At 42.0% G+C, this 21956-nt stretch overlaps 1 protein-coding gene across 1 annotated transcript in view; it reads left to right on the top strand.

The window, feature by feature from the left end:
• Positions 1-2878: 2878 nt before the first annotated feature.
• The window catches only part of LOC115189574 (AT-rich interactive domain-containing protein 5B), a gene marked incomplete at its 3' end in the record, with an annotated part of 93423 nt that continues 74345 nt past the window's right edge, over positions 2879-21956 (top strand). The window contains 3 exon segments of the mRNA XM_029748191.1: positions 2879-2929; positions 3250-3456; positions 18860-19103. Coding sequence (XP_029604051.1) covers positions 2909-2929; positions 3250-3456; positions 18860-19103 — 472 coding nt within the window.

The raw sequence follows: 21956 nt of genomic DNA on the forward strand, positions 1-21956 counted from the left end.
ATAGAGAGAGAGACATAGAGAGAGAGACATAGAGAGAGAGAAATAGAGAGAGAGACATAGAGAGGGAGAGAGACATAGAGAGGGAGAGAGACATAGAGAGGGAGAGAGACATAGAAAGAGAGAGGGAGAGAGACATAGAGGGAGAGAGACATAAAGAGAGAGAGGGAGAGAGACATAGAGAGGGAGAGGGAGAGACAATGAAAGAGAGAGGGAGAGAGACATAGAGAGAGAGAGAGACATAGAGAGGGAGAGCGACATAGAGAGGGAGACATAGAGAGAGAGACATGGAGAGGGAGAGAGACATAGAGAGAGACATAGAGAGAGAGACATAGAGAGAGAGACATAGAGAGAGAGACATGGAGAGGGAGAGAGACATAGAGAGAGACATAGAGAGAGAGACATAGAGAGAGAGACATAGAGAGAGAGAAATAGAGAGAGAGACATAGAGAGGGAGAGCGACATAGAGAAGGAGAGAGACATAGACAAGGAGAGAGACATAGAGAGGGAGAGAGACAATGAAAGAGGGAGGGAGAGAGAGAGGGAGAGAAATAGAAAGAGAGAGAGGGAGAGAGAGAGAGGAGAGAGAGAGAGAGAGAGAGAGAAAGACATATATATATATATAGAGAGAGAGAGAGAGAGAGAGAGACATAGAGAGAGAGAGAGAGAGAGAGAGAGACACAGAGAGAGAAAGACATAGAGAGAGAGAGAGAGAGAGAGAGAGAGAGAGACAGAGAGAGAGGGGGGGGGGGACCCTGCATCTCTATATATATATATAGAGGGAGGGGGGGGGAGGGGGGGCCCTGCATCTCTATATATATATATAGAGGGAGGGGGGGGGGGGGGGACCCTGCATCTCTATATATATATATATATAGAGGGAGGGGGGGGGAGGGGACCCTGCATCTCTATATATATATATATAGAGGGAGGGGGGGGAGGGGGGACCCTGCATCTCTATATATATATATATAGAGGGAGGGGGGGGAGGGGGGACCCTGCATCTCTATATATATATATATAGAGGGAGGGGGGGGAGGGGGGGCCCTGCATCTCTATATATATATATATAGAGGGAGGGGGGGGGGGGGGGGGCCCTGCATCTCTATATATATATAGAGGGAGGGGGGGGCCCTGCATCTCTCTATATATATATATAGAGGGAGGGGGGGGAGGGGACCCTGCATCTCTATATATATATATATATATAGAGGGAGGGGGGGGAGGGGACCCTGCATCTCTATATATATATATATAGAGGGAGGGGGGGGAGGGGACCCTGCATCTCTATATATATATATATAGAGGGAGGGGGGGGAGGGGGGGCCCTGCATCTCTATATATATATATAGAGGGAGGGGGGGCCCTGCATCTCTATATATATATATATAGAGGGAGGGGGGGGGAGGGGACCCTGCATCTCTATATATATATATATAGAGGGAGGGGGGGAGGGGACCCTGCATCTCTATATATATATATATAGAGGGAGGGGGGGGAGGGGGGACCCTGCATCTCTATATATATATATATAGAGGGAGGGGGGGAGGGGGGACCCTGCATCTCTATATATATATATATAGAGGGAGGGGGGGGAGGGGGGACCCTGCATCTCTATATATATATATATAGAGGGAGGGGGGGGAGGGGGGGCCCTGCATCTCTATATATATATATATAGAGGGAGGGGGGGGAGGGGGGGCCCTGCATCTCTATATATATATATATAGAGGGAGGGGGGGGGAGGGGGGACCCTGCATCTCTATATATATATATAGAGGGAGGGGGGGGGGGGGGGGGCCCTGCATCTCTATATATATATATATAGAGGGAGGGGGGGGAGGGGGGGCCCTGCATCTCTATATATATATATATAGAGGGAGGGGGGGGAGGGGGGACCCTGCATCTCTATATATATATATAGAGGGAGGGGGGGAGGGGGGGGGCCCTGCATCTCTATATATATATATATATATAGAGGGAGGGGGGGGAGGGGGGGCCCTGCATCTCTATATATATATATATAGAGGGAGGGGGGGGAGGGGGGGGCCCTGCATCTCTATATATATATATATAGAGGGAGGGGGGGGAGGGGGGGGCCCTGCATCTCTATATATATATATAGAGGGAGGGGGGGGGAGGGGGGACCCTGCATCTCTCTATATATATATATAGAGGGAGGGGGGGGAGGGGGGACCCTGCATCTCTATATATATATATATAGAGGGAGGGGGGGGAGGGGGGGCCCTGCATCTCTATATATATATATATAGAGGGAGGGGGGGGAGGGGGGACCCTGCATCTCTATATATATATATATAGAGGGAGGGGGGGGAGGGGGGGCCCTGCATCTCTCTATATATATATATAGAGGGAGGGGGGGGAGGGGGGGCCCTGCATCTCTGCAGGAAATGTTATTTTTTATGATTACATATTCCAACGTCCTTGCTTCAGGTCCTGACAGAGACATAACCGTGTTATTACACATATTGGATTATTATAGGCTGAAATAGTTCTGAATAAATATAGTTTGTATCGCAGCATCACTGGTATGTGGATATTGTCCCGTCGGCAAGAGCAGATCAAATAGTTAGATCATCCTTCTGTTTTAATGGGTATGGATTTCACACCAGCCTCTCTATGTGGGCAAGCACCCATGCCTTTTGGAATTTACTATGGCTATTTCCTTTTGCAATTTTACAACAAAAAATGTACATTTGAAATAAAGTACACTGAAGAAATATTAGACGATATTTTCATACATTTTGGGTTTACTAGATTGCTAATAATTGGATTTCATATTGACGCAGGACGCAGTACTGGGTGCGTAAATATTAATCTCTTCCGGGACCGTTTAGCGTTCCGTTCAAGCGGACAGTTTAGGAGAGAAGAATGAATTCAGAGCGTCGAGATGGAGCGCGGCTCCCCCACGGTATTTATCATTATCTACCCTGGTACCTTTCATCGCTTTCTATTTCTGGAGGATGGAACACTGTGTTATAATATCATAATAATGCAGGAATTCAGGAAACTTTTTTTTAAACAACACTTTATAGGCTATTTTTTTAATAAATCCTTATAGTGTTCGTTTAGATCCTTTGTTTTAATTCAATCAAGTGCATGTTACTTTTGATTTTTGCTTGTTTTCTATGCCTGGTACTGGGGTTAATGTGTGAAATGAATGATTTATCGCTGTTTCCGCAGTGGGTAGGCTCACCTTGCGGTTTTCACGGACCTTACATTTTCTACAAGGCTTTTAGGTTTCACATTGAAGCCAATCCTCGGATCCTGTCTCTGGGAGACTTTTTCCTAGTGAGGTGTAGACCCGGGGAACCGCTGTGCATAGCGGAGCTACAGCTGTTATGGGAAGAAAGAACCAGAAAACAACTTTTATCCAGCTCCAAACTTTATTTCCTCCCCGAAGACACCCCTCAGGGACGGACTGTCATTCACGGAGAGGTACTTATACATTTTACGGTTCTGCCTTTTTATACTTTCTGAGATAAATTATAGACTGTATTCTTCTGCGAATAACATTTTTAAAATGATGTCTGTGCCGGTGGTATGACCTATATGGAGCTGCTGTCTCTATCTATTCCGCTTTCTGTGTGACACAAACAAAAACCGGATTTACACCTCGTATTTCCTCAAGGGTGTGACAGACAACTGATGCGGGTTTTTTCATGTCACATAGACTACTAATGGGGCCTGAAATGACCTGCTGTCCTCTCTACACAATCCCCTGGCTCTAGCGCTGAATAGTCCTTTGGTTTGTCGCTTTTGTTTAGTTTGATGAAATAGGCCTCTATCTATCTATCTATCTATCTATCTATCTATCTATCTATCTATCTATCTATCTATCTATCTATCTATCTATCTATCTATCTATCTATCTATCTATCTATCTATCTATCTATCTATCTGTCTGTCTGTCTGTCTGTCTGTCTGTCTGTCTGTCTGTCTGTCTGTCTGTCTGTCTGTCTGTCTGTCTGTCTGTCTGTCTGTCTGTGTGAAAGCATCGATTGTGATATTATAAAGTTGTTTGATCACTACTTTTCATGTTTCATGTCCCGGTTTAGTAGAACAGTGCGGATATCCTAAGCGTGAGACCATCAATCCAAAGCCATATTTAGTCAGTGTCGAGTAGATTGCCTCATGACTGGTGGTTGGTAATAGAATGAATTGGAATTGTTGATTGCCAGGGTGGTTTTGTTTAAAGCTAAATGAAGGATCAGCAGGTCTGTGAATGTGATCTGTCAGGTTTATTAGATAGCTCCAAATGTTTAAGCAAATGCCTTTATTATAGACCTGAATCAGCTGCGTTCACACAGTAAGTACACTACAAGTATTGTAAGCGGACTTTTTCTCCCATACGCGCTCAAACCCTCTCCGGGCTGTGGGGGATTGATTTAGAATAGGAAGCAGATAAAGCACCAAGCTGGGATGCCTTGAAGGGTCCGCTGACATTTGTGAAGGTTATTATGCAAAAGGTGATTACAGCTTCATTCCGTATCGCTTATAGGGACATCTGCTATCAGGGACATTTGTGAGAAAGAAAAATACACGCGTTTGTTCATGAAAACTTAATAACTCTTTAATAAGCGCCGCATCGACTGGATGAGTTGCGCTGCGCGCTGCACGCGTTATTATCTGCGCTATTTCAATAATGTAATGCGTTATGGAACAAGGCAGTAAGGGTGGAAACACTCGGCCGCTGGCCATATCCGCAATGTAGCGTAGTAAAAAGGATGAATGTATTTTATGTTGTTAATGCTGCTGTAATCAGTCAGCCACATTAGAAAGAAAACAACTCGTCTCTCTGACTGTTGAACCTCCTCCGAGGAGCTGAGGATCTCATTTCCTTCTCATAATAAACCAACGGGTTTTCTGTATCTCTGCTGCTCCGTAGAATGTCAAGGTCTCACTGCAGAAAGATGAACGACTGGGGGGAGATATTATAGAAATAGAAACTTCAGGCTGAATAGAGCTGGATGTTTAGTCAATGTAACAAGGTGGAAAAGAGTAAAACCAGAGTTAACCTGCTGTTAGTTCAGTTAACAAAATATCCTCCAACACTCAGCAAACTGGATGCAGTCTATCACAGTGCCATCCGTTTTGTCACCAAAGCCCCATATACTACCCACCACTGCGACCTGTATGCTCTCGTCGGCTGGCCCTCGCTACATATTCGTCACCAGACCCACTGGCCCCAGGTCATCTATAAGTCTTTGCTCGGTAAAGCTCTGCCTTATCTCAGCTCACTGGTCACCATAACAACACCCACCCGTAGCACGCGCTCCAGCAGGTATATCTCACTGGTCACCCCCAAAGCCAACACCTCTTTGGCTGCCTCCCACCCGGGAGGTCCTGTTGTGTGTTTATTCATCAGATGGAAGGCCACGGGATCGAATCCGGGTCTGTAGTGATGCCTCTAGCACGGCATGGCCTCAGACCGCTGCGCCACTCGGGAGGTCCTGTTGTGTGTTTATTCGTCAGACGGAAGGCCGCGGTGTTGATATGTGTGATGTCATCAGTTGTTGTGTGTTTATTCATCAGACGGAAGGCCTCGGTGTCGACAGGGAATAAGGGAATAGGGTGTCGTTTGGGACGCCCCACCTGGGAGCTAAACTACAGTATAATGTCCTCATGGTTTCCATGATATTGGAGTCAGATGTTGGACAGCTTTTCTACTCTCTCTGAATATCAGCAAGCACACGGCCACAGCGGGAGTAAAGCTGTGGCCGTCCTGGGAATCCCCAGGAATAACGCTTTCATGTCAGGCAGAAGTAAAACAGATTTCTATAAATAGATCAGTATCGCAGCCCATCAGCAGTTTGACTGTGTTACTCTGCCCTGGCTGTTTTAACACTACACATCAACACAAAGCTCCCTCAACTGTATGGCTGTTTTAACGCTACACATCAACACAAAGCTCCCTCAACTGTATGGCTGTTTTAACACTACACATCAACACAAAGCTCCCTCAACTGTATGGCTGTTTAAACACTACACATCAACACAAAGCTCCCTCAACTGTATGGCTGTTTAAACACTACGGATCAACACAAAGCTCCCTCAACTGTATGGCTGTTTAAACACTACACATCAACACAAAGCTCCCTCAACTGTATGGCTGTTTAAACACTACGGATCAACACAAAGCTCCCTCGACTGTATGGCTGTTTAAACACTACGGATCAACACAAAGCTCCCTCGACTGTATGGCTGTTTAAACACTACGGATCAACACAAAGCTCCCTCGACTGTATGGCTGTTTAAACACTACACATAACCAGTTAGCCCCGTGACTTGGGCTGGGGGTGCAGAGAGAGGACAGGGAATGTGGGGCAGACTTCCAGACATGTCTCCGCTGCTTGGCACACGGGACATGTTTGTATTTTCATGTCTGGAACAAATGTATTAGATTGTTTCTTAACTTGTTTCTTTGTAAAGTAATATTGTTCTGTGTGACATTCACAGTGCAGGTCAGAATAACTTCCTGAACTGAAAAACGCTGACGACCCCAGACATTCACAGTGCAGGTCAGAATAGCTTCCTGAACTGAAAAACGCTGTTGACTCCAGACATTCACAGTGCAGGTCAGAATAGCTTCCTGAACACGCTGATGACCCCAGACATTCACAGTGCAGGTCAGAATAGCTTCCTGAACTGAACGCTGACGACCCCAGACATTCACAGTGCAGGTCAGAATAGCTTCCTGAACTGAAAAACGCTGATGACCCCAGACGTTCTTATCTTCGTCGTAGAGCTCAGAGGAAATCTCGCTGCTGTTTAGAGAGAAGGGGAGAGAAAGTAAAGACTTCTCCTAATAATAACGATACACCACAACATCAGCGATGTGAAATATCAACGCTTTAAATGTGAGGCGACCGTGTTGTTTTGTCATACTGAGATCCGCATGCAGATTAGCAGTCTGATCCTCAGCCGTTTTGATTCTTCTAGCGTCCTAATATGACAGATTTATTTTCTGATGTAAAGGCTTTATTTTAGCTGTGGTGTAATGTTTTATCTGATCCCACCAAGTAATTAACTCAGGCTTTGAACTAGATCAATTATTGAAAGAAACAATTGTTCATTTTAACTTTTTAACTGCTAGCAAAGCTTTCCCTCGGTGTCTGCTGAGCACATTGTTCACGTTAGCAGGTCAATATCTCAATAGGCGTGCGAGCAGGTGGATAAATCTGCAGTGGCCTGGGGGATTCTTGGCCTGACCCCTGACCCCTGACCCCTGAAGCACTGGAGAGCAGGTGGATAAATCTGCAGTGGCCTGGGGGATTATTGGCCTGACCCCTGACCCCTGAAGCACTGGAGAGCAGGTGGATAAATCTGCAGTGGCCTGGGGGATTCTTGGCCTGACCCCTGAAGCACTGGAGAGCGGGTGGATAAATCTGCAGTGGCCTGGGGGATTCTTGGCCTGACCCCTGAAGCACTGGAGAGCGGGTGGATAAATCTGCAGTGGCCTGGGGGATTCTTGGCATGACCCCTGAAGCACTGGAGAACAGGTGGATAAATCTGCAGTGGCCTGGGGGATTCTTGGCCTGACCCCTGACCCCTGAAGCACTGGAGAGCAGGTGGATAAATCTGCAGTGGCCTGGGGGATTCTTGGCCTGACCCCTGAAGCACTGGAGAGCAGGTGGATAAATCTGCAGTGGCCTGGGGGATTCTTGGCCTGACCCCTGACCCCTGACCCCTGAAGCACTGGAGTGAAACGTTCTGTGTAAGACTGTTAGTGGGTCTCTCAACGTTACTGCTGATTCACTTTGATCCTCTGTTACTGTTCCCCTCTGCTCAAAGCTCTGGGGCTCCCTTTCTCTCTCTCTGCCCTCTCCCTCTCTCTCTCTCTGCCCCCCCATCTCGCTGCTCTCTCTCTCTCTCTCTCTCTCTCTGCCTTCTCCCTCTCTCTCTCTCTCTGCCCTCTCCCTCTCCCTCTCGCTCTCTCTCTCGCTCTCTCTCCCCCTCTCTCTCTCCCTCTCTCTCTGCCCAATCCCTCTCTCTCTGCCCTCTCCCTCTCTCTCTATCTCTCCCTCTCTCTCTCTCTCTCTCTCTCTCTCTCTCTCTCGCTCTCTCTCTCTTTCTCTCTCTCTGCCCTCTCCCTCTCTCTCTGCCCCCTCTCGCTCTCTCTCTGCCCTCTCCCTCTCTCTCTGCCCTCTCCCTCTCTCTCTGCCCCCCGTCTCTCCCTCTATCGCTCTACTTCTCCCCCATCTCGCTCCTTCTCTCTCTCTATCTCTCTCTCTCTCTCTCTGTCTCTCTCTCTCTCTCTCTCTCTCTCTCTCTCTCCCTCTCTCTGCCTTCTCCCTCTCTCTCTGCCCCCGTCTCTCCCTCTATCTCTCTACTTCTCCCCCCCATCTCTCTCCCTCTCTCTCTCCCTCGCTCTCTCTCTCTCTCTCTCTCTCTCTCTCTCTCTCTCTCTTTCTTTCTTTCTTTCTTTCTTTCTTCCTCTGTGTTGCTTTACAGCTCTCCCCTCTGAGCGGCTAATTCCTCCGTTCCCCCTGAAGTGTCATTACCAAGAGCCAATTGTTTCGCAGAGATTCAAATCTAAAACATGGAAACCTTTAAAACCATATGGAATGGATTCTTTGATTGTTTTTCAGAACACGGTTTCCAACCACAAGGTAAACAAACTGAAGTATCAGGATGAAGAATTCTTCTCATATTCTCCAGATCAGCCAGCCAATAAGGAGGTGAAGTTTGCTGCGTCGCCATTAAGGATTAATAACGTTTGACCCACTTGGTTTTATAAGAGCATGAAAACAGATGCCTCCATTCCCTCCCTCCACACTGGAATGATTATTGTGTAGAGAGCTGGAGCTGGTCCGAAAGCTGTTACTTATAATAGAGGGCTATAGTCAGAACTGGGCCGCTGTCCTTTTCAAGGTGGAAATTCAAGTCTGCAGGGATTCCTACGGAATTGGCCTTTTTTTTGAGTTTCAAATAGGCAAATGTTTTGTTTTGACATTTTTGAGTTTTTACTCTTGAATTGTTGAACATGTCTTTGTCTGTCATTCCATGTTCACCTCTACAGAACATAGAATTTAACACTAGTAACTCTGTGAATAGGAACATTCTTATAGATATAGAAAATATAGAACATGAAAAAGGGATAGTAACACAATAATACAAGTACATAGATTGGTGCAAAACAATTTAGATCATGAAAAAAATTACAAATAAATGTAGGTTTGTAATGAGAGATGGAGCTATATAGGATGATTCTATAGTAATAGGAGATGGAGCTATATAGGATGATTCTATACCAATGGGAGATGGAGCTATATAGGATGATTCTATAGTAATGGGAGATGGAGCTATATAGGATGATTCTATAGTAATGAGAGATGGAGCTATATCATTTACATTACATTTATGTCATTTAGCAGACGCTCTTATCCAGAGCGACTTACAAATTGGTGCATTCACCTTATGATATCCAGTGGAACAACCACTTTACAATAGTGCATCTATATATTTTTTTTGGTGGGGGGGGGGGTTATATAGGATGATTCCATAGTAATGGGAGATGGAGCTATATAGGATGATTCTATAGTAATGGGAGATGGAGCTATATAGGATGATTCTATAGTAATGGGAGCTATATAGGATGATTCTATAGTAATGGGAGATGGAGCTATATAGGATGATTCTATAGTAATGGAGCTATATAGGATGATTCTATAGTAATGGAGATGGAGCTATATAGGATGATTCTATAGTAATGGGAGATGGAGCTATATAGGATGATTCTATAGTAATGGGAGCTATATAGGATGATTCTATAGTAATGGGAGATGGAGCTATATAGGACGATTCTATAGTCATTGGAGATGGAGCTATATAGGATGATTCTATAGTAATGGAGCTATATAGGATGATTCTATAGTAATGAGAGATGGAGCTATATAGGATGATTCTATATTAATGGGAGATGGAGCTATATAGGATGTTTCTATAGTAATGGAGCTATATAGGATGATTCTATAGTAATGGGAGATGGAGCTATATAGGATGATTCTATAGTAATGAGAGATGGAGCTATATAGGATGATTCTATAGTAATGGGAGATGGAGCTATATAGGATGATTCTATAGTAATGGGAGATGGAGCTATATAGGATGATTCTATAGTAATGGAGCTATATAGGATGATTCTATAGTAATGAGAGATGGAGCTATATAGGATGGTTCTATAGTAATGGGAGATGGAGCTATATAGGATGATTCTATAGTAATGGGAGATGGAGCTATATAGGATGATTCTATAGTAATGGGAGATGGAGCTATATAGGATGATTCTATAGTAATGAGAGATGGAGCTATACAGGATGATTCTATAATAATGGGAGATGGAGCTATACAGGATGATTCTATAGTAATGAGAGATGGAGCTATATAGGATGATTCTATAGTAATGGGAGATGGAGCTATATAGGATGATTCTATAGTAATGGGAGATGGAGCTATATAGGATGATTCTATACTAATGGGAGATGGAGCTATACAGGATGATTCTATAGTAATGGAGCTATATAGGATGATTCTATAGTAATGAGAGATGGAGCTATATAGGATGATTCTATAGTAATGGGAGATGGAGCTATATAGGATGATTCTATAGTAATGGAGCTATATAGGATGATTCTATAGTAATGAGAGATGGAGCTATATAGGATGATTCTATAGTAATGGGAGATGGAGCTATATAGGATGATTCTATAGTAATGGGAGATGGAGCTATATAGGATGATTCTATAGTAATGAGAGATGGAGCTATACAGGATGATTCTATAGTAATGGAGCTATATAGGATGATTCTATAGTAATGGAGCTATATAGGATGATTCTATAGTAATGGGAGATGGAGCTATATAGGATGATTCTATAGTAATGGGAGATGGACCTATATAGGATGATTCTATAGTAATGGGAGATGGAGCTATACAGGATGATTCTATAGTAATGGAGCTATATAGGATGATTCTATAGTAATGAGAGATGGAGCTATATAGGATGATTCTATAGTAATGGGAGATGGAGCTATATAGGATGATTCTATAGTAATGGAGCAATATAGGATGATTCTATAGTAATGGGAGATGGAGCTATACAGGATGATTCTATAGTAATGGAGCTATATAGGATGATTCTATAGTAATGAGAGATGGAGCTATACAGGATGATTATATAGTAATGGGAGATGGAGCTATACAGGATGATTCTATACCAATGGGAGATGGAGCTATATAGGATGATTCTATAGTAATGGGAGATGGAGCTATATAGGATGATTCTATAGTAATGGGAGATGGAGCTATATAGGATGATTCTATAGTAATGGAGCTATATAGGATGATTCTATAGTAATGAGAGATGGAGCTATATAGGATGATTCTATATTAATGGGAGATGGAGCTATATAGGATGATTCTATAGTAATGGAGCTATATAGGATGATTCTATAGTAATGGGAGATGGAGCTATATAGGATGATTCTATAGTAATGAGAGATGGAGCTATATAGGATGATTCTATAGTAATGGGAGATGGAGCTATATAGGATGATTCTATAGTAATGGGAGATGGAGCTATATAGGATGATTCTATAGTAATGGAGCTATATAGGATGATTCTATAGTAATGAGAGATGGAGCTATATAGGATGATTCTATAGTAATGGGAGATGGAGCTATATAGGATGATTCTATAGTAATGGGAGATGGAGCTATATAGGATGATTCTATAGTAATTGGAGATGGAGCTATATAGGATGATTCTATAGTAATGAGAGATGGAGCTATACAGGATGATTCTATAATAATGGGAGATGGAGCTATACAGGATGATTCTATAGTAATGAGAGATGGAGCTATACAGGATGATTCTATAGTAATGGGAGATGGAGCTATATAGGATGATTTTATAGTAATGGGAGATGGAGCTATATAGGATGATTCTATAGTAATGGGAGATGGAGCTATATAGGATGATTCTATAGTAATGGGAGATGGAGCTATATAGGATGATTCTATACTAATGGGAGATGGAGCTATACAGGATGATTCTATAGTAATGGAGCTATATAGGATGATTCTATAGTAATGAGAGATGGAGCTATACAGGATGATTATATAGTAATGGAGCTATATAGGATGATTCTATAGTAATGGAGCTATATAGGATGATTCTATAGTAATGGGAGATGGAGCTATATAGGATGATTCTATAGTAATGGGAGATGGACCTATATAGGATGATTCTATAGTAATGGGAGATGGAGCTATACAGGATGATTCTATAGTAATGGAGCTATATAGGATGATTCTATAGTAATGAGAGATGGAGATATATAGGATGATTCTATAGTAATGGGAGATGGAGCTATATAGGATGATTCCATAGTAATGGAGCTATATAGGATGATTCTATAGTAATGGGAGATGGAGCTATACAGGATGATTCTATAGTAATGGAGCTATATAGGATGATTCTATAGTAATGAGAGATGGAGCTATACAGGATGATTATATAGTAATGGGAGATGGAGCTATACAGGATGATTCTATACCAATGGGAGATGGAGCTATATAGGATGATTCTATAGTAATGGGAGATGGAGCTATATAGGATGATTCTATAGTAATGGGAGATGGAGCTATATAGGATGATTCTATAGTATTGGAGCTATATAGGATGATTCTATAGTAATGGGAGATGGAGCTATATAGGATGATGCTATAGTAATGGGTGATGGAGCTATATAGGATGATTCTATAGTAATGGGAGATGGAGCTATATAGGATGATTCTATAGTAATGGGAGCTATATAGGATGATTCTATAGTAATGAGAGATGGAGCTATATAGGATGATTCTATAGTAATGGGAGATGGAGCTATACAGGATGATTCTATAGTAATGGAGCTATATAGGATGATTCTATAGTAATGGGAGATGGAGCTATATAGGATGATACTATAGTAATGGGAGATGGAGCTATATAGGATGATTCTATAGTAATTGAGCTATATAGGATGATTCTATAGTAATGGAGCTATATAGGATGATTCAAAAGTAATGGGAGATGGAGCTATATAGGATGATTCTATAGTAATGAGAGATGGAGCTATATAGGATGATTCTATAGTAATGGGAGATGGAGCTATAGAGGATGATTCTATAATAATGGGAGATGGAGCTATATAGGATGATTCTATAGTAATGGGAGATGGAGCTATATAGGATGATTCTATAGTAATGGGAGATGGAGCTATATAGGATGATTCTATAGTAATGGGAGATGGAGCTATATAGGATGATTCTATACTAATGGGAGATGGAGCTATACAGGATGATTCTATAGTAATGGAGCTATATAGGATGATTCTATAGTAATGGGAGATGGAGCTATATAGGATGATTCTATAGTAATGGAGCTATATAGGATGATTCTATAGTAATGAGAGATGGAGCTATATAGGATGATTCTATAGTAATGGGAGATGGAGCTATATAGGATGATTCTATAGTAATGAGAGATGGAGCTATATAGGATGATTCTATAGTAATGGGAGATGGAGCTATATAGGATGATTCTATAGTAATGAGAGATGGAGCTATACAGGATGATTCTATAGTAATGGAGCTATATAGGATGATTCTATAGTAATGAGAGATGGAGCTATACAGGATGATTCTATAGTAATGGAGCTATATAGGATGATTCTATAGTAATGAGAGATGGAGCTATACAGGATGATTATATAGTAATGGAGCTATATAGGATGATTCTATAGTAATGGAGCTATATAGGATGATTCTATAGTAATGGGAGATGGAGCTATATAGGATGATTCTATAGTAATGGGAGATGGACCTATATAGGATGATTCTATAGTAATGGGAGATGGAGCTATACAGGATGATTCTATAGTAATGGAGCTATATAGGATGATTCTATAGTAATGAGAGATGGAGATATATAGGATGATTCTATAGTAATGGGAGATGGAGCTATATAGGATGATTCTATAGTAATGGAGCTATATAGGATGATTCTATAGTAATGGGAGATGGAGCTATACAGGATGATTCTATAGTAATGGAGCTATATAGGATGATTCTATAGTAATGAGAGATGGAGCTATACAGGATGATTATATAGTAATGGGAGATGGAGCTATACAGGATGATTCTATACCAATGGGAGATGGAGCTATATAGGATGATTCTATAGTAATGGGAGATGGAGCTATATAGGATGATTCTATAGTAATGAGAGATGGAGCTATACAGGATGATTCTATAGTAATGGAGCTATATAGGATGATTCTATAGTAATGGGAGATGGAGCTATATAGGATGATTCTATAGTAATGGGAGATGGACATGTATAGGATGATTCTATAGTAATGGGAGATGGAGCTATACAGGATGATTCTATAGTAATGGAGCTATATAGGATGATTCTATAGTAATGAGAGATGGAGCTATATAGGATGATTCTATAGTAATGGGAGATGGAGCTATACAGGATGATTCTATAGTAATGGAGCTATATAGGATGATTCTATAGTAATGAGAGATGGAGCTATACAGGATGATTATATAGTAATGGGAGATGGAGCTATACAGGATGATTCTATACTAATGGGAGATGGAGCTATATAGGATGATTCTATAGTAATGGAGCTATATAGGATGATTCTATAGTAATGGAGCTATATAGGATGATTCTATAGTAATGGAGCTATATAGGATGATTCTATAGTAATGGGAGATGGAGCTATATAGGATGATTCTATAGTAATGGGAGATGGACCTGTATAGGATGATTCTATAGTAATGGGAGATGGAGCTATACAGGATGATTCTATAGTAATGGAGCTATATAGGATGATTCTATAGTAATGAGAGATGGAGCTATATAGGATGATTCTATAGTAATGGGAGATGGAGCTATACAGGATGATTCTATAGTAATGGAGCTATATAGGATGATTCTATAGTAATGAGAGATGGAGCTATACAGGATGATTATATAGTAATGGGAGATGGAGCTATACAGGATGATTCTATACTAATGGGAGATGGAGCTATATAGGATGATTCTATAGTAATGGAGCTATATAGGATGATTCTATAGTAATGGGAGATGGAGCTATATAGGATGATTCTATAGTAATGGGAGATGGAGCTATATAGGATGATTCTATAGTAATGGGAGATGGAGCTATATAGGATGATTCTATAGTAATGGGAGATGGAGCTATATAGGATGATTCTATACTAATGGGAGATGGAGCTATAGAGGATGATTCTATAGTAATGGGAGCTATATAGGATGATTCTATAGTAATGAGAGATGGAGCTATATAGGATGATTCTATAGTAATGGGAGATGGAGCTATACAGGATGATTCTATAGTAATGGAGCTATATAGGATGATTCTATAGTAATGGGAGATGGAGCTATATAGGATGATACTATAGTAATGGGAGATGGAGCTATATAGGATGATTCTATAGTAATGGAGCTATATAGGATGATTCTATAGTAATGGAGCTATATAGGATGATTCAAAAGTAATGGGAGATGGAGCTATATAGGATGATTCTATAGTAATGAGAGATGGAGCTATATAGGATGATTCTATAGTAATGGGAGATGGAGCTATAGAGGATGATTCTATAGTAATGGGAGATGGAGCTATATAGGATGATTCTATAGTAATGGGAGATGGAGCTATATAGGATGATTCTATAGTAATGGAGCTATATAGGATGATTCTATAGTAATGAGAGATGGAGCTATAGAGGATGATTCTATAGTAATGGAGCTATATAGGATGATTCTATAGTAATGAGAGATGGAGCTATAGAGGATGATTCTATAGTAATGGAGCTATATAGGATGATTCTATAGTAATGAGAGATGGAGCTATAGAGGATGATTCTATAGTAATGGAGCTATATAGGATGATTCTATAGTAATGGGAGATGGAGCTATATAGGATGATTCTATAGTAATGGGAGATGGAGCTATATAGGATGATTCTATAGTAATGGAGCTATATAGGATGATTCTATAGTAATGAGAGATGGAGCTATAGAGGATGATTCTATAGTAATGAGAGATGGAGCTATATAGGATGATTCTATAGTAATGAGAGATGGAGCTATATAGGATGATTCTATAGTAATGGGAGATGGAGCTATATAGGATGATTCTATAGTAATGGGAGATGGAGCTATATAGGATGATTCTATAGTAATGGGAGATGGAGCTATATAGGATGATTCTATAGTAATGGGAGATGGAGCTATATAGGATGATTCTATAGTAATGGGAGATGGAGCTATATAGGATGATTCTATAGTAATGGAGCTATATAGGATGATTCTATAGTAATGGGAGATGGAGCTATATAGGATGATTCTATAGTAATGGAGCTATATAGGATGATTCTATAGTAATGGGAGATGGAGCTATATAGGATGATTCTATAGTAATGGGAGATGGAGCTATATAGGATGATTCTATAGTAATGGGAGATGGAGCTATATAGGATGATTCTATAGTAATGGAGCTATATAGGATGATTCTATAGTAATGGGAGATGGAGCTATATAGGATGATTCTATAGTAATGGGAGATGGAGCTATATAGGATGATTCTATAGTAATGGGAGATGGAGCTATATAGGATGATTCTATAGTAATGGGAGATGGAGCTATATAGGATGATTCTATAGTAATGGAGCTATATAGGATGATTCTATAGTAATGGTAGATGGAGCTATATAGGATGATTCTATAGTAATGGGAGATGGAGCTATACAGGATGGTTCTATGGTAATGGGAGATGGAGCTATATAGGATGTTTCTATAGTAATGGGAGATGGAGCTATATAGGATGATTCTATGGTAATGGAGCTATATAGGATGATTCTATAGTAATGGAGCTATATAGGATGATTCTATAGTAATGGAGCTATAGAGGATGATTCTATAGTAGTGGGAGACAGTTTTCAGGTGTGTTAACATAATTGCAAAAGGGTTTTCTAATGATCAATTAGCCTTTTAAAACGATAAACTTGGATTAGCTAACACAACGTGCCATTGGAACACAGGAGTGATGGTTGCTGATAATGGGCCTCTGTACGCCTATGTAGATATTCCATTAAAAACCAGCCGTTTCCAGTTACAATAGTCATTTACAACATTAACAATGTCTACGCTGTATTTCTGATCAATTTGATGTTATTTTAATGGACCAAAAACGTGTTTTTCTTTCAAAAACAAGGACATTTCTAAGTGACTCAAACTTTTGAACGGTTATATATTATATAAATATATACATATATTGTGATTTGTTATCATTTCACTGGTCTGAAACAGGAAGTCAAGCTCTCACTCTGTGTGATGGAGCTTGTCTGAAACAGGACGTCAAGCTCTCTCTTTGTGTGATGGAGCTGGTCTGAAACAGGAAGTCAAGCTCTCTCTCTGTGTGATGGAGCTGGTCTGAAACAGGAAGTCAAGCTCTCTCTCTCTGTGTGATGGAGCTGGTCTGAAACAGGAAGTCAAGCTCTCTCTCTCTCTGTGATGGAGCTGGTCTGAAACAGGAAGTCAAACTCTCTCTGTGATGGAGCTGGTCTGAAACAGGAAGTCAAGCTCTCTCTCTGTGATGGAGCTGGTCTGAAACAGGAAGACAAGCTCTCTCTCTGTGTGATGGAGCTGGTCTGAAACAGGAAGTCAAGCTCTCTCTCTCTGTGTGATGGAGCTGGTCTGAAACAGGAAGTCAAGCTCTTTCTGTGATGGAGCTGGTCTGAAACAGGAAGTCAAGCTCTCTCTCTGTGATGGAGCTGGTCTGAAACAGGAAGACAAGCTCTCTCTCTGTGTGATGGAGCTGGTCTGAAACAGGAAGACAAGCTCTCTCTCTGTGTGATGGAGCTGGTCTGAAACAGGAAGACAAGCTCTCTCTCTGTGTGATGAGCTGGTCTGAAACAGGAAGTAAAGATCTCTCTCTGTGTGATGGTGCTGGTCTGAAACAGGAAGTCAAGCTCTCCCTGTGTGTGATGGAGCTGGTCTGAAACAGGAAGTCAAGCTCTCTCTCTCTGTGTTATGGTGCTGGTCTGAAACAGGAAGTCAAGCTCTCTCTGTGATGGAGCTGGTCTGAAACGGGAAGTCAAGCTCTCTCTCTGTGATGGAGCTGGTCTGAAACAGGAAGACAAGCTCTCTCTCTCTGTGTGATGGAGCTGGTCTGAAACAGGAAGTCAAGCTCTCTCTCTGTGTGATGGAGCTGGTCTGAAACAGGAAGACAAGCTCTCTCTCTGTGTGATGAGCTGGTCTGAAACAGGAAGTAAAGATCTCTCTCTGTGTGATGGTGCTGGTCTGAAACAGGAAGTCAAGCTCTCCCTGTGTGTGATGGAGCTGGTCTGAAACAGGAAGTCAAGCTCTCTCTCTCTGTGTGATGGTGCTGGTCTGAAACAGGAAGTCAAGCTCTCTCTCTGTGTGATGGAGCTGGTCTGAAACAGGAAGACAAGCTCTCTCTCTGTGTGATGAGCTGGTCTGAAACAGGAAGTAAAGATCTCTCTCTGTGTGATGGTGCTGGTCTGAAACAGGAAGTCAAGCTCTCCCTGTGTGTGATGGAGCTGGTCTGAAACAGGAAGTCAAGCTCTCTCTCTCTGTGTGATGGTGCTGGTCTGAAACAGGAAGTCAAGCTCTCTCTCTCTGTGATGGTGCTGTTGTGTTTAATATTTCCCCTTCCTAAATTGTCTCATGTTTGAACTTCTATATTATATGATATGATATTACATTCCATTATATTATCTCCCCCCCGCTGTCTGCAGGATGAGGTGGTGGCTGTGTCTGAGAAGGTGGTTGTGAAGTTACAGGACCTGGTCAGATGGACTGTATGGGAGTCTTCAGGCTGGAGCAGGGGCCTGAAGGCTGTACCTCTAAAGCCCAGTGAGGTTCTCCAAGAGCTGGAGAAGAACGGACAGGGAGACACCCCCGTCCTCCACCGGTACAGAGAGTCAACAGTCAACAGCGGCCGCAACTTCAAAGGCGTTTTAAAGGAAAAGGCTGAACTAGGTAACACTGGCATTTCTCTTTCTCTCAGTCTTTACGCTCTTACATCTCAGCTGGTCATGGCTGTAGCATGCAGTATGATGAAGCAAAGGTCATGCAGTATGATGAAGCAGAGGTCATGACTGTAGCATGCAGTATGATGAAGTAGAGTTCATGCAGTATGATACAGTAGAGGTCATGCAGTATGATGCAGTAGAGGTCATGCAGTATGATGAAGCAGAGGTCATGACTGTAGCATGCAGTATGATGAAGTAGAGTTCATGCAGTATGATGCAGTAGAGGTCATGCAGTATGATGCAGTAGAGGTCATGCAGTATGATGAAGTAGAGGTCATGCAGTATGATGCAGTAGAGGTCCTGCAGTATGATGCAATAGAGGTCATGCAGTATGATGCAATAGAGGTCATGCAGTATGATGAAGCAGAGGTCATGGCTGTAGCATGCAGTATGATGAAGTAGAGGTCATGCAGTATGATGCAGTAGAGGTCATGCAGTATGATGCAGTAGAGGTCATGCAGTATGATGAAGCAGAGGTCATGACTGTAGCATGCAGTATGATGAAGTAGAGTTCATGCAGTATGATGAAGCAAAGGTCATGCAGTATGATGAAGCAGAGGTCATGACTGTAGCATGCAGTATGATGAAGTAGAGTTCATGCAGTATGATGCAGTAGAGGTCATGCAGTATGATGCAGTAGAGGTCATGCAGTATGATGAAGCAGAGGTCATGCAGTATGATGAAGTAGAGGTCCTGCAGTATGATGAAGTAGAGGTCATGCAGTATGATGCAGTAGAGGTCCTGCAGTATGATGCAATAGAGGTCATGCAGTATGATGCAATAGAGGTCATGCAGTATGATGAAGCAGAGGTCATGGCTGTAGCATGCAGTATGATGAAGTAGAGGTCATGCAGTATGATGCAGTAGAGGTCATGCAGTATGATGCAGTAGAGGTCATGCAGTATGATGAAGCAGAGGTCATGCAGTATGATGAAGCAGAGGTCATGCAGTATGATGAAGTAGAGGTCATGCAGTATGATGAAGCAGAGGTCATGCAGTATGATGCAGTAGAGGTCATGCAGTATGATGCAGTAGAGGTCATGCAGTATGATGCAGTAGAGGTCATGCAGTATGATGCAGTAGAGGTCATGCAGTATGATGCAGTAGAGGTCATGCAGTATGATGCAGTAGAGGTCATGCAGTATGATGCAGTAGAGGTCATGCAGTATGATGCAGTAGAGGTCATGCAGTATGATGAAGTAGAGGTCATGCAGTATGATGCAGTAGAGGTCATGCAGTATGATGCAGTAGAGGTCATGCAGTATGATGAAGCAGAGGTCCTGCAGTATGATGCAGTAGAGGTCATGCAGTATGATGAAGCAGAGGACCTGCAGTATGATGAAGCAGAGGTCCTGCAGTATGATGAAGTAGAGGTCATGCAGTATGATGCAGTAGAGATCATGCAGTATGATGAAGCAGAGGTCCTGCAGTATGATGCAGTAGAGGTCCTGCAGTATGATGAAGCAGAGGTCATGCAGTATGATGAATTAGAGGTCATGCAGTATGATGAAGCAGAGGTCATGCAGTATGATGCAGTAGAGGTCATGCAGTATGATGCAGTAGAGATCATGCAGTATGATAAAGCAAAGGTTGTCATTGAATATTGTAAGACCTTTCATTGTCTGCTTATATGCCCCCTTTATTTATCCTATGGTTCTGAATTGGTGTACAGGGAGAAAACTGTAAGAATGTTCTGAATTCTGTCGCTGTACATTTCAAAAGTGCTAAACAAATAGTTATATTGCCTACATCCGTCCCAGCTTACTCATTAATGTCTTCATCGAAATTACGGATTGCCTATTATCCTCTCGTTTTTCCCTTATGTCATAGTTTGTACAGTATGTATTGCTTATATAGGTCTACCTCATTGGTATTGTTTTCATCATTTTAGGATACTATATAATGTTATATAATGTTGTTGGGTCGGAACCATGAGGAGGGATACTATATAATGTTGTTTGTCTGAACCATGAGGGAGATATATATATACTGTTGACCAGAGCCCTATTCCCTATATAGAACACTACTGTTGACCAGAGCCCTATTCCCTATATAGAGCACTACTGTTGACCAGAGCCCTATTCCCTATATAGAACACTACTGTTGACCAGAGCCCTATTCCCTATATAGAACACTACTGTTTACCAGAGCCCTATTCCCTATATAGAACACTACTGTTGACCAGAGCCCTGTTCCCTATATAGAGCACTACTGTTGACCAGAGCCCTATTCCCTATATAGAGCACTACTGTTGACCAGAGCCCTATTCCCTATATAGAGCACTATTGTTGACCAGGGCCCTATTCCCTATATAGAACACTACTGTTGACCAGAGCCCTATTCCCTATATAGAGCACTACTGTTGACCAGAGCCCTATATAGAGCACTACTGTTGACCAGAGCCCTATTCCCTATATAGAACACTACTGTTGACCAGAGCCCTATTCCCTATATAGAGCACTACTGTTGACCAGAGCCCTATTCCCTATATAGAGCACTACTGTTGACCAGAGCCCTATATAGAGCACTACTGTTGACCAGAGCCCTATTCCCTATATAGAGCACTACTGTTGACCAGAGCCCTATTCCCTATATAGTGCCCTGCTATCGACCAGAGCCCTATTCCCTATATAGTGCCCTCCTATCGACCAGAGCTCTGCACTGTGAAGGGAATAGTCTTTCATTAGGGACACACCCACTGTGTCCTCTGTTCTCTCAGAGCTGTTTTACAAGGCATCACGTTTTCGTTATTGTCACCAGGGCTGTTCAGGCTGGACGTTTACTGGTCTTATTACCCATT

This window comes from Salmo trutta, unplaced genomic scaffold (genome assembly GCF_901001165.1).
Source record: "Salmo trutta unplaced genomic scaffold, fSalTru1.1, whole genome shotgun sequence".
NCBI classification, from domain to species: Eukaryota; Metazoa; Chordata; class Actinopteri; order Salmoniformes; family Salmonidae; genus Salmo; species Salmo trutta.